The sequence below is a fragment of the Ranitomeya imitator genome, chromosome 2, assembly GCF_032444005.1.
Source record: "Ranitomeya imitator isolate aRanImi1 chromosome 2, aRanImi1.pri, whole genome shotgun sequence".
Classification (NCBI taxonomy): Eukaryota; Metazoa; Chordata; class Amphibia; order Anura; family Dendrobatidae; genus Ranitomeya; species Ranitomeya imitator.
The window spans coordinates 665,090,470-665,104,510 of record NC_091283.1 but is presented as its reverse complement, the minus strand read 5'-3'; the positions used below and the strand labels follow the sequence as shown (position 1 = coordinate 665,104,510).

Genomic DNA, 14,041 nt, shown 5'->3' with positions numbered 1-14,041 from the left:
CATGAATCACTGAGCATATCCACCTGGCTATCGTGGTCTTCGAAGCGGCTAGTCTCTTCCTGTGACCTTCAGTAAGAACGAACAAGGCGTCCAACCTATGGAAGAACGCTGTCTGTGAGACGTAACTTCTGAGAGCTCTTACCCGATCCAGAGTGTGGAGGGCTCTCAACCTGGAGTACTGGTGCCAGGCAGAACGAAGGCAGGAAAATGTCTTCCTTAAGGTGGAAGGAAGAGACCACCTTGGGCAAGAAGGACATTGACGGCCTGAGCACCACCTTGTCCTGGAGGAAAATTAGGAAAGGAGATTAACAGGACAGGGAGGCAAGCTCTGAGGCCCACCTAATTGACGTCACCGTGACTCGAAAGGTAACCTTCTCAGAAAAGTAGGTCAGCGAGATGTCCTGTTCGAAAGGCATTTCTTGTAGAACACCCAGGACCAAGTTAAGGTCCCAGGCCTCCAGTGGCATTTTATAGAGGGGGTATCACATGGGAGACGCCCTGGATGAAAGTCTTCACTTGTAGTTTGGAAGCAATCCTGAGCTGGAACAAAACAGCTCCGCCCTCCCCGTCCCACTGTCGCCCGGCCAGCGTCACCCCCCCCTGCAAGCGAGGCCGTCAGTCGGAGGTCCCGCGGGGGGAAGCGGGGTTCGGCTAAGGGGGAAGGGGGCTCCCTGTGCGGCTGTCAACCGGGGCGGACTGTCGGGGCGGTTAGGACCCAGGATTCATCGGCCAAGCCGTTTAATGCAACAACCCCCCCCCCCCCCCCGACTTCTGGTGGCAAATTGGACCCTGGGAGAGCAGATCTGGACGATCCGGCAATCGCCAAGGAACGTTGACGACGTGCTGCACCGACTCCGCGTGCCACACACTGCGTGGCCAGTCCAGAGCAAGTAGGATCACCAGAACCCCTTCCGCCTTAATCTTTTTGATGACCCTCGGGAGCAACAGAAGTGGGTAAAGCACGCATGGAAGACTAAACTGACACCATTGAAGGACCAGTGCATCCACTCCAATGGCTTTTGGAACCACACACTCCCCTGAGGCGAGACCCTAATGTCTGAGGAAGTCTGCGGCCCAGTTTTCCACGCCCAAGATGTGAGCTGCTGAAATGACCGAATGCAGTTGAAATCTTATCCAGGTCTTGTGGCCCTTTGAGGAGGTCATCCCGCTGCCCCAAACTCCAGAAGAGTCCACCCGGAAAAGGGATGGAACGATAAGGATGTCAGGCAGATCCCCCACACATGAGAAGGCAGGCATGTGTGGACAAGGCAGCCGGTAATGAAAAATGGCTGCCGAGAATACCAAAAAAGGCGGTGTCCCCCTGACCGAGAAGCGCCAAGAGTGTGGGTGGAGCTGCCGGTGAGGCGCAAGCAGGAGGGCGGGACTTCCTGATTGTGGCCTAGGAAGGGGCCGAAGCCGGGGACTAAATTTTTCAGGACCAGACCGGAGCATACCCTGAGCAGGGAAGAAGAACAGAGAACAGGGCACCATTTGAGCATGTGCAAGTCCTCTCACCGTGCGCTGCCGGAACTCTCCTGCCATACCAGAATTAGCTATACTAAAGGAGGAGTCTGGGGATCGTGAGGTGAATCAGACTGTTCTGCCTGCAGATCGGATGCATAGTGAACGGTGCAGGAAAACACCCTCTATACACCATCCAATTGTGCGTGAGGTGGAGAGGGACCGTCCGCCTCCTTCCACCACCGCTGTTTGTCAGTTTTTTGTGCGGATTTCACCTGCGGTTTTACACCTGCGGATGCCTATTGAGGAGCAGGTATAAAACGCTGCGGAATTCGCACAAAGAATTGACATGCTGTGGAAAATACAACGCAGCGTTTCCTTGTGGTATTTTCCACACCATGGGCACTGCGGATTTGGTTTTCCATAGGTTTACATGGTACTGTAAACCTGATGGAAGACTGCTGCGGATCCGCAACATGTGCACATAGCCTGAAGGGCTCCGTAGCCCCTTGTAATCCATTAAAAAGGGAATAAAAACTATCAAAAGTGAAAATAAAAAAATTGTGATCTGAAGACCAGACCCGTGTGACTCCTACAGACACTAAGCATGAACTGGTTCGGCTGAAGCCAGTGTGTGGGTATATACTGCAGAGGAGCTAACTTTTTGTATTCACTTAATGTCAGCCTCCTAGCAACAGCAGCATACACCTATGGTCCTGTGTCCCCCAATGAGGTGAAGGAGAAAAAAAAGAAGCAAGTAAAAAGAAAATCTGAAAAAAGTACAAATTAGTAACGAAATTTAATCGCAAAACTGTGTTTAGATCAAAACACAAGAATTAAAGTGGTTGTTTCACGGGAGACAATTATGGCATAGTCATCTCATATAATAGGTCATAAAAGTATACTTCTACTTAGGTGTGGGGCCTGCATTTATATCCAGAATGGAGGTCATTGGATACTCGTTGTTTGATCAACTCCAGCTCATAGATGAATTTCTGATTCAGGCACGAAACAGGCTGCAAATTTGTCAGTCTTTCTCAAAACTCCACTACAGTAAGATGCTCCAAATTCATTAATAGTCACATAAATATGCAGTTAACTGAGCCATGCAGTACTGCTCCACAACCAAGCACATTTAAATGCCACTGGAAACAGCTGATCGGTGGTGGTGCCAGTTGTCACACCCCACTGATCTAGTATTGATGACCATGAATATTAAAGTAGCAGACAATCCTTGTGAAATGGCTTTTTAAAGATGGGGATCTCTTAAATTATATAATTTTTTCTCCAGGTAAATTGAACCTGCAATAAATTTTATTGCAGTATATGATAAAATTAATGTTCTCTTATGAAGCCCAGCCACAGTAAAAAGACAACAACGAATGGGTCCTTTAGTAGACTCTCGGGTGTAATGGTAACCCATTCCATTGGCACTGTGATTTTTTTCTTTTTTAATAGCACACAGCCGCAATCATCCTTGCAGGATTGAATCAGATGCCAGTGCCAGAGATTGACAATCTGACAGTAGCTTTTAGTGGTTAACCAGCAGTGATCACATCTGGAGGTGATTCAAAACTTAATAGTTTATTTTTATGCCTAAATGTGGCGACAATCTTTTTGCAAAATAAGTAAAAGATTAAAAATCTGCAATTCTGGCATATATTTATTCTTTTAACAGGGAGACCACGGTTTGGAAGACCTAACGTGTGATATTTTTTTTAACTTCTTTATTTCTCAGACTTCTTCAATATTTAGTCTTTAACCCATAAACAACCATAGAGGTCTCAAGGACGTACTATTCTGTCAGCTGGCAGAAAGGGGTTAAGAAGACTTTAATCACTTGCATAATACACTACGCTACCAATGTATTATATCTGCCTATCAGTATTCTATTGTGAAGCAACATATTGGGCAACATGACCGGCCATGGCAACCTGCTAACACACTGATCAGATGTCTAAAAAGATTATAGGAAAGTGACAACCGCTGCATAAAGCAGGTCAGAATTTTGAATCAGAAAATTACACATATCTACTACTTCAAATGTAGTTTCCCTTCTATCTATACTAAGGTAATGTAGACACCAGATCACAATGCTAATTAATACTCACCCTCCCTTGTTAATAAGCACGAGTCTCTCAATTCCTTGGCTCTCTCGCAGTTTCTTAGCAGCCTCTAGGTTATTGGTGATAACTTCTTGAATAGTGCCCAGTATTGCCACAGTTGTATCATCTGCCACCGCAGGAGACTGAGGACTGGGTAGACGAGCCACCAGGCTATTTAAGGCGTGTTTACCTGTATGCAACAGCAATGGAGAAGTGGACATAAAAAATTGAAACAAATACTACATTTCACATCTTCCAAACCACCTTTTTGTATTCTGATGCATGACATCCCAAAGTCTCACGGCCTCACCTATTAGCTCTCTGTTCCGGCTGTCTCCACAAAGGTTGCGCAGTGCTCCACAAATGGCACGTACAACACGCTCACTCTCATGGGCCAAATGATCAGCAAGTGACGACAGACCTTTCTCCTGACGGACAGCAGCACGAATAGAGCGGCCATACTGTGAAAGCGCACACCACAAAACATCAAATGTAGTGAAAGCACAATGACCGTGTATAACAAAAGCCATACAAAGAATGCACCAATACAAGAACAATATAAAAGGTTGTCTCTTGACGAAAAAACAGTACTATATAAGAAGGTTAGTGTATGAAATGAGGTGATGTTTAAGTTACTGTTTTTCAGGCAAATATCCACTGTGGCCATTTTACAGAAACATTTCTCAAATCCTGAAATAACATAAAACGGTCATGGATTTTGGAATTCCCTTAGTACAGTACTTTACAAGTAGTATACCGTAATGGTCAGTGCAATTGGAATGGCTACATAAATTCTTACTGAAATTCCCTCAAATCATGGCAGTTTGGGGATACTCAAGGACTAGCGCTAAGAAACAAAAGTATAGACCCAAAAAAACTTTGCAACAATTAAACAATGCATTTAGTTTGATGTGGTTTTCCAGTTTAAAGGGAAAGTCATCCGATTCATACTGATCGAACAACAGATGGCATGTATCAAGACAGAGGCTGCGTTATTACAGCAGTGTATGTTTCACTTGGAAAGATTGCAGAAAGATTTTCAGAGAAAAAAAATACTTTGAGACCTGTTTGGGGAGATAGGCGTCTCAGAACACTAGTCCTATTACAGTCCCTGGCTGACCCCACATCCCCATCCCTTTAGCAGGCCTCTCGCTGGGTTTTAATATAAAGTAGAGACCTGTCCGTTAACTGGAGTGAGGCAGGGAGACCATCAGGGACCAACCTCAGGCTAGTCTGCTGAGATTAACAGTCCCCGACTGGCTTTTCAAAGCAGGTTTACTCAAACGCCACAACTGCAAATCATGGTTTGGGCAGCATGAATATGATAACTGGTATCCTTTAGCCCCTTTAATTTGTGTTCCCACCTGTTGGTTGGGGGGAGATCAGAACCCTGAAGGGATCAGTTGCCCCTGTATCCTTGAAAAAAAAATATTAAAAAGTAAAAAATAGAATAAAAAATAAAGAAAAATTGTGGTCGGAAGAGCAGAGCCGTGTGCCTCCTACAGACACTAAGCATGAACTGGTTCGGCTAGAGCCAGTGGTAGGTGTATACTGCAGGGGAGGAGTTAATCTTTATGTATTCACTTAGAGTCAGCCTCCTAGTGGCAGCCATATAACACCCATGGTCCTGTGTGTCCCCCAATGAGGCAAAAAAACCTGCAGAAGTGATTGGTGGAATACAAAAAACAAATGTTACAGCAAAAGCAAGCTCATACATAGATCACATTGATGGTAAAAAAAAATCCTCACCAAAAAAAAAAAAAAAAAAAAGTAGAAAATTGGGGATTTTTTTTTTTTTTAGTAAGTCTTGTCTAGCCAGTAATTTAGCAAAAATGCTACAAAATCCATCAGAACGGACTGCTCTTCTGCTCCTCCATTCCATCTCTCAGTATTAGAGACAGAGGAGAAAGTGGTTGTACACAGGTCTGCAGTGGAGAGGGGGAGAAAGTACCTCAGAAAAGACAGAAAACCGGTGGAGGAAATCACACAGAGATAATAAGGAGATAAGTGCAGGATAGAAGCTGTGCTGATACAGAAGCAGTGAAGGCAGCAGTGCATGTGAAACACAAAGACCTCACATCCAGCCTATATTCCTAGACTCCCGCAGGAGCAAAAGGTGAAGCTTGGACCAGGCTACTGTTTGTCAGTGTGGAAAAATACACTAACATATGTAAAGAAAAACATTTTACATTAAAGGGAACCTGTCACGCCCAAAATCGATGGTGAGGTAAGCTCACTGTCATCAGGGGCTTATCTACAGCATTCCATAATGCTGTAGATAAGCCGCCGATGTTACCTGAAAGATGAGAAAAAGATGTTAGATTATACTCACCCAGGGGCGTTCCCGCTGCGGTCTGGTCAAATGGGTGTTTCAGGTCCGCTCTGGCGCCTCCCATCTTCATTCCATGACGTCCTCTTCTGGTCTTCGGGCTCCGGCGCAGACGTACTTTGTCTGCCCTGTTGAGGGCAGAGCAAAGTACTGCAGTGCGCAGGCTCCGGGAAACGTCAGAGAGGCCCAGCGCCTGCGCACTGCAGTACTTTGCTCTGCCCTCAACAGGGCAGACAAAGAACACCTGCGCCGGAGCTGTGGCGTGAAGACCAGAAGAGTACGTCATGGAATAAAGATAGGAGGCGCCGTAGCGGACCTGAGACACCCATTTGACCAGACCGGAGCGGACCGCCCCTGGGTGAGTATAATCTATCCTCTTTTTCTCCTCTTTCAGGTTACATCGGGGGGCTTATCTACAGCATTACAGAATGCTGTAAGATAAGCCCCTGATGACGGTGAGCTTAACTCACCATCGATTTTGGGGATGACAGGTTCCCTTTAAAAGTTGTCCATAGTTTCACTATCCAAGCTGCTTTTTAAGCAAGACAGAGTATATTAACCAGTTCAAGATTAAGCCATTTACCCCAGTTCCTAAATAGGCAAATTTTCAGGGTTTATTATTTTTTTTTTAACATGCAGTTTAAAGAGTCATTGTTTTTCAAGCAAATTTTGCAGCTTTTTTGTGATACATAGGGCTTTATATTTAAAACACTGTTTTTTTTGCCGACGTCAGGCAATAAGCAGTGGAAAAAAAACAAATAAGTGTCAGCTTTCTTTTTTTTTTAAAGACCGCAAAAGACCATAAAATACATTTACATTTTTTGCCATTCTGAAATAAGGATTCTCGATCTTTTTAAGCCGTTAACTGGGAGAGCCAAGTTAGGAGATAGTTTTGAAGCTTGGGTGGGTCGTTAACGTGGCGATACTAATTACGCGGTATGTTTTTTTTTCTAATTGTCTTTATAAAAAAAAAAAAAAATCCCCCCAAAAATAAAAAATAGGCTCTCACCTATTTATTTTTTAAATAGTTCAGTGTCCATATTTATTCAGCACTTTCACTTTGTGGGCATTTTGATTATTTCATTGGATCATTAGTTATTTTGCACTTATTTATTTATACACACAATTTTTGGGTGCATAGATTTTTTATAATTTTATGTGGTGCCAATCAGTTTCAGTATGCCCTGCGCATACATAGTTTCTGAATCAAATTATTGATCTCTGCATTTTGCATATTATTGTATAGAAATAAATGTTTTTTAAATTATCAATTTCAATAAAGTTTTAATACTATATGAATTTTATATGAATTTTTATGGAGATCAATTGTGTGACTATTATGTCTAAATATTAATTAAATATTAATATATATTTTGGCGATATTCATTATATATATATTAAAAAAAAAATTCTGGAATTTCTTTTCTGTATAGGAAGTTACTATCCGATAAAACCCTGAGTAGCACACGTCCGAGTTATGCTCGCGTGTGAGCGAGAGTTAAATATTAATTATTAATTGAATTATTCTTATTCTCAATCCTGTACTGAACACATTGCCTCTCGCTGACATTACAAAAGCTATTTCTGTATATGTAGCTCAGAGTATAAGTTAACACCATATAGAGAGGACACGTGGTGTGTGGGACACATTTATAATCACAGCTCTTAGGAGGTAGAGGGGGGCTTTGATGGTGAAGGCAGGAGGTGACAGCCCCCACGTGACATTCTCCATGGACGTCAGACAAGTCACTCAAGGAATGAACAGCTGGTAGCCATGATTCTACTCCATGAAAGAAAGATGAATTCTACTCCATCTCAGAAACGAAGAGGAACAAGCGCTGATATGAACAAATGGACAATCTGTTCGTAACTATTATACCTATTTTAATGTTTTGCTGCAATGTGGTTTTTCTGTGGACAATCCAATAAACCACTACATTTTTTATGAAAATATCATGACATTTTTTCTTTAAGAGTAACCTGGTAAAAAGTCCTGATTAAATAAATGTGTGAAATAAGCATATTTAACAGCGAGCCCTTTGCGCGAGTTGGGAGTGATCTCTGCATACGCTTGCAGCTCTCAATTTAACTTGTGATTTCTCAGGCTGAGTATTTGCTTCAGCAGGAGTTCACCTCTGCAGCTGCCATCCAGGCCGAAATATGGCCATTAAGGATGAGCGGACTCATGAAAGTTCGGGTTCTGATACCCAATCTAAACTCTATTGCGAAGTTCGGTTTGAGCACCAGAATCCCATTAAAAACAATGGGGACCCAAACTTTGAGATAGAAAATTCTCTATATCTCATACAGGTGCATCTCACAAAATTAGAATATCAAAAAGTTAATTTATTTCAGATTTTAATACAAAAAATGAAACTCATTAGAGTCCTTACAAATAGTGACGAGCGAGTGTGCTCATTTACTCGAGTTTTCCGAGCATGCTCGAGCCTCAATCAAGTATTGCCGGTGCTCGGATGCAATGCTCAGATCCAAGCCCTGCATGTTGCGTGGCTTAAAGAAAGATGCAGGATGCAGGGATTGCCTGCCATACACGGTTAAACTGTAGCCATGTTTATTGGCTGTATTACAGCCACGAAACATGCGGGCAGGGATACAAGCATCGCATCAGAGCATCGGCAATTCTCAGTTGAGACTCGAGCATGCTCGGAAAACTCGAGTAACAAGCACACTCACTTATCACTAATTACAAACAGTGATCTATTTCAAGTATTTATTTGTTAATATTGATGATTATTGCTTACAGCCAATGAAAACCCAAAAGTCATTATCTCAGTAAGTTAGAATACTTTATAACACCAGCTTGAAAAAATTATTTTAAAATCTGAAATGTTGGCCTACTGAAATGTATGTTCAGTAAATGCACTCAATATTTGGTCGGGGCTCCTTTTGCATCAATGCGGCGTGGCATGGAGGCGATCAGTCTATGGCACTGCTGAGGTGTTATGGAAGTCCAGGTTGCTTTGATAGCAGCCTTCAGCTCCTCTGCATTGTTGGGTCTGGTGTTTCTCATCTTCCGGTTGACATTACCCCATAGATTCTCTATGGGGTTAAGGTCAGGCGAGCTTGCTGGCCAATCAAGCACAGTGATACTGTTGTTTTTAAACCAGGTATTGGTACTTTTAGCAGTGTCGATAGGTATCAAGTCCTGCTGGAGAATGAAATTTCTATCTCCAAAAAGTTTGTGAGCAGAGGGAAGCATGAAGTGTTCTAAAATTTTCTGGTAGACGGCTGCGCTGACTTTAGTCTTGATAAAACACAGAGGACCCACACCAGCAGATGACATGGCTCCCCAAACCATCACTCATGCAGCTTGGATTGTGGCCTCTCCACTCTTCCTCCAGAGTCTGGGACCTTGATTTCTAAGGTCTAGTGTGAAGTTTACACAATGGCTGTAAGCCATAATCATCAACATTAACATAAATAAACACTTGAAATAGAGTCATTACAAACAGAGTGATCTAAGACACAAGTTTCACTTTTTGTATTGAAGAACTGAAAACTTAACTTTTTGATGATATTTTAATTTTGCGAGATGCACCTGTATGTCCTTGGCTGCCGTGTTGCCACTCTGTAAGGGTGTATGAGATACATCCTTGATAGAGAAAGAGTAAAGGTTCTGAATTTGGCAAAACATTTTCTTTAACTTAGGTTTTTCAAAGCAACAATCAGCAATTTACTTTTCAGGAAAATTTCAACAAACACTAGGCAAATGGGGACAAAACAAGCATGTGCATAGATAAGTAATGGACACTCACAATCCAACATCCAGCACACAGGTTTTGAATGGCACCGGCTGCTGCTTCCAGGACTGCAGGTGTCCGAGACAACTTCACAAGAGAAACGTAAAGACGCACAATCTCAGGCTGGAAAAGGAGTTCATAACCTGTGGAAAACATGAAAGTATGGGTGTTGACTCAGGGCAGGGGTGAACCACCACAGCAATAATACGGCACTTCCCGGCTACACACTAATGTCTCCTCCTAAATTTGCCTTTGCAGTGTAATTGCCTCACCATTGCTCTGTTCTCTTAGCGATCAAGCGTTTAACCCCTTCCCAGCATGAGAAGTATCACTTCCATCCACAAAAAATGTGATGTCACAGTGTTCATAATCATTTCAAAATAAAAGCTCAGTATCCTGTTCAGTGGATACTGCCGGAATTGAGGTTAAGTCACCTAGCTCTCCCCAAAAACACATACAAGAGTTTAAAGTGTTACATGTACCTTCAAATGGTACAAATAAAAATTGGCCAGAATAAAAACAAAAACCGTCACAAATCCACTGAAAGAAAAATAAAGTAACGGGTCTCAGAAAATGACAACACGTCAGATTTACCGTATATACTCGAGTATATGCCGACGCGAGTATAAGCCGACCCCCTAATTTTGCCACAAAAAACTGGGAAAACTTAGTGACTCGAGTATAAGCCTAGGGTGGAAAATGCAGCAGCTACCAGTAAATGTCAAAAGTAAAAATAGATACCAATAAAAGTAAAATTAATTGAGACATCAGTAGGTTAAGTGTTTTTGAATATCCATATTGAATCAGGAGCCCCATATAATGCTCCATAAAGTTTATGATGGGCCCCATAAGATGCTCCATATTAAAATATGCCCCATATAATCCTGCATAAAAGTTAATAATGGCCCCATAAGATGCTCCATAGACACATTTGCCCAATATAATGCTGCACAAATGTGGATTATGGCCCCATAAGATGCTTCATAAAGATATTTGCCCCATATAGTGCTGCACAAACGTTGATCATGGCCCCATACAGACACTTGCCCCATATAGTGCTGCACAAACGGTATGGCCCCATACAGTGCTGCACAAACGTTATGGCCCCAAATAGTGCTGCACAAACGTTATGGCCCCATACAGTGCTGCACAAACGTTATGGCCCCATACCGTGCTGCACAAACGTTATGGCCCCATACAGTGCTGCACAAACGTTATGGCCCCATAGATGCTCCATACAGACACTTGCCCCATTTGCTGTTGCAGTGATAAAATAAATCACATACTCACCTCTCCGTGGCTCAGGCCCCCGGAACTTTCAATTTTCACCTGCTCCTCGTTCCGGCGCCGCTCCATCTTCAGGGTCTCCTGCACTGACGTTCAGGCAGAGGGCACGCATTAACCACGCCACCGCGCCCTCTGACCTGAGCATCACCGCTGAAGACGGAGCGGCACCGGAACAGGGAGCAGGTGAATATCACGCAGCGCAGCGCTCCCCTCCCCGTTATACTCACTTGCTCCTGGTGCGGTCCCTGCACGTCTGTTCCCTAGCGCCGGCAGCTTCTTCCTGTACGGAGCAGTCAACGTTACCGCTCATTACAGTAATGAATATGCGGCTCCACCCCTACGGGAGGTGGAGCTGCATATTCATTACTGTAATGAGCGGTACCATGTGACCGCTCAGTACAGGAAGAAGCTGTCAGCGGCGGGGAAAAGACTTGCAGGGACCGCATCAGGAGCAGTATAATTAGACAACCCCCGCTCCCCCTCCCCTGCCGACCCCTGGGTATGACTCAAGTATAAGGCTACTTTCACACTAGCGTCGTACGACGCAATGCGTCGTGGCGACGTACCGACGCATGCTGTGAAAGCGCAGCACAACGAGGGCAGCGGATGCAGTTTTACAACGCATCCGCTGCCCCATTGTGAGCTCCGGGAAGGAGGGGGCGGAGTTCCGACCGCGCATGTGCGGTCGGAAATGGCATACACAACGCACCAAAAAACGTTACATGCAACGTTTTTTGGTGCCGACGGTCCGCCACAACACGACGCAACGGTTGCGACGTGTGGCAATGCATCGCTAATACAAGCCTATGGAGAAAAAACGCATCCTGCAGACAACTTTACAGGATGCGTTTTTTCTGCAAAACGACGCATTGCGACGTGCGTCGTACGACGCTAGTGTGAAAGTAGCATTAGCCGAGAGGGGGACTAACAGCCCAAAAAAATGGGCTGAAAATCTTGGCTTATACTCGAGTATATACGGTTATTAAGTAAATTTACGTCATACATCAGTTCTCTGTTATTGATGTTGGCTAAGGAGAGAAGTCTGCATAGTAGCCGGCAGAGGCAGATGGCGGTGTTACTGCCCCCTCATCCCCATCCTGTTATGCATGCCCGCCTCATCCCCATCCTGTTATGCATGCCCCCTCGATCAGAAAAACATTAACAAAACAAAACCATCCTACTTACCTTCCTGCGCTCCTTCGCAGCATCCTGTTAGGATAGCCAATAGCTGATTTATGCTGTAAGCAGCACATGGCAGTGATGTCATGCATGGTTTACAAGCAGAGGACAGCTGCCAAAACACTCGCTGCTCTCCATATTCATTCCATTAAGTAGCAGCAAACTTCAAAGCCCACCAGCTACAGGAAGCTGGCTGCTGCGGCTAATAGCGTTTCTGCTATTAAAGAGAAATTAATATTCACCGCTCTCCATTCCCATGGGCATGGAGAGCAATGAATATTAATTTCTCTTTAGTAGCGGACACGGGTGTTCGCTATACCAGCGACTCCTGTGACTCGCTGCCCCTCCGTTTTATAGTCCGAAAAATACAGTAAGTACAGTGCTGTGCAAATTAATTGGGACAAAGAAAAAAAACAAACAAAAACCACATTTTAGAATATTTAATAATAAAATGTTATAATGCATTGTTATATACTAATTCTGAAAATTATCTTTTTCCACTGGCTAGTTGACCAAGATTTATTATATATATTAAAACTGGTTTGAATCACTGACTGGTAACCAACTTACCATTTTACGGTACTTAAAAAATGCTTTGTCCCAATTTGCACAGCACTGTAGGACCCTTACTTGAGTATAAGCCAAAGGGCGCTTTTTCAGTATATACGGTATATAAATATATCATGAAAACATAACATTATCATACCCAATGTATGAACTGATCTACAAGTAATCCAGGATTATACATATTATTAAAGGATGAAAAATTGGACACAGTTGTTCTCTATTGGAAAGATTAGTCTAGGCTTGCCATTGGGAGGATTTCTATTAATAACCCTTCTTTAGTTTGTGTTTTCAATCCATTCACTCAAGTCTCAGAATTAGATAATGTCAAAACAAATTATAATCTCTGCACACTTTTAGTTACTCTTTAACCCTTTAGTGACCATGCCTATTTTGACTTAATTACCAGGCCATTTCTGACCACTGTCACTATGTGGTAATAACTCTGGAACGCTTCAACGGATCCCACTGATTCTGAGACCGTTTTCTCGTGACTAGTGTTGAGCGATACCGTCCGATACTTGAAAGTATCGGTATCGGATAGTATCGGCCGATACCCGAAAAATATCGGATATCGCCGATACCGATATCCGATACCAATACAAGTCAATGGGACATCAAGTATCGGAATGTATCCAGATGGTTCCCAGGGTCTGAAGGAGAGGAAACTCTCCTTCAGGCCCTGGGATCCATAGTGAGGTGTAAAATAAAGAATTAAAATAAAAAATATTGATATGCTCACCTCTCCGGCGGCCCCTGGACATCACGCTGGTAACCGGCCGGCTTCTTTGTTTAAAATGAGCGCCTTTAGGACCTGCGAATGACGTCGCGGCTTCTGATTGGTCGCGTGCCGCCCATGTGACCGGCACGCGACCAATCAGAAGCCGCGACGTCATTCGCAGGTCCTTAATTCCTAGAATTAGGAGTTTTGTGAATGAGAATGACGTCGCGGCTTCTGATTGGTCGCGTGGCGGTCACATGGGCGGCACGCGACCAATCAGAAGCCGGGACGTCATTCTCAGGTCCTAAAGGCGCTCATTTTAAACAAAGAAGCCGGCCGGTTACCAGCGTGATGTCCAGGGACCGCCGGAGAGGTGAGCATATCAATATATTTTATTTTAATTCTTTATTTTACACATCCCTATTGATCCGATACCGATACCACAAAAGTATCGGATCTCGGTATCGGAATTCCGATACTTGCGGTATCGGAGTGCTCAACACTACTCGTGACACATTGTACGTAATCTTAGTGGTAAAATTTGGTCGATATGACATGGATTTATTTGCAAAAATATTGGAAATTTGGATACAATTTAGCAATTTTCAAACTTAGTTCATAAATAACATTTCCC

The 14,041-nt window shown here is 43.6% G+C and overlaps 1 protein-coding gene across 4 annotated transcripts in view; it reads right to left on the bottom strand.

The window, feature by feature from the left end:
• The window catches only part of LOC138665474 (catenin delta-1-like), a 182,784-nt gene that overhangs the window by 39,382 nt on the left and 129,361 nt on the right, over positions 1 to 14,041 (bottom strand). For all 4 annotated transcript variants that reach the window (XM_069752988.1, XM_069752989.1, XM_069752990.1 and 1 more), the window contains 3 exons: positions 9,672 to 9,799; positions 3,877 to 4,027; positions 3,573 to 3,756 (listed from right to left, as the gene is read on the bottom strand). In XM_069752988.1, coding sequence (XP_069609089.1) covers positions 3,573 to 3,756; positions 3,877 to 4,027; positions 9,672 to 9,799 — 463 coding nt within the window. The remainder of the gene's footprint in view (positions 1 to 3,572; positions 3,757 to 3,876; positions 4,028 to 9,671; positions 9,800 to 14,041) is intronic.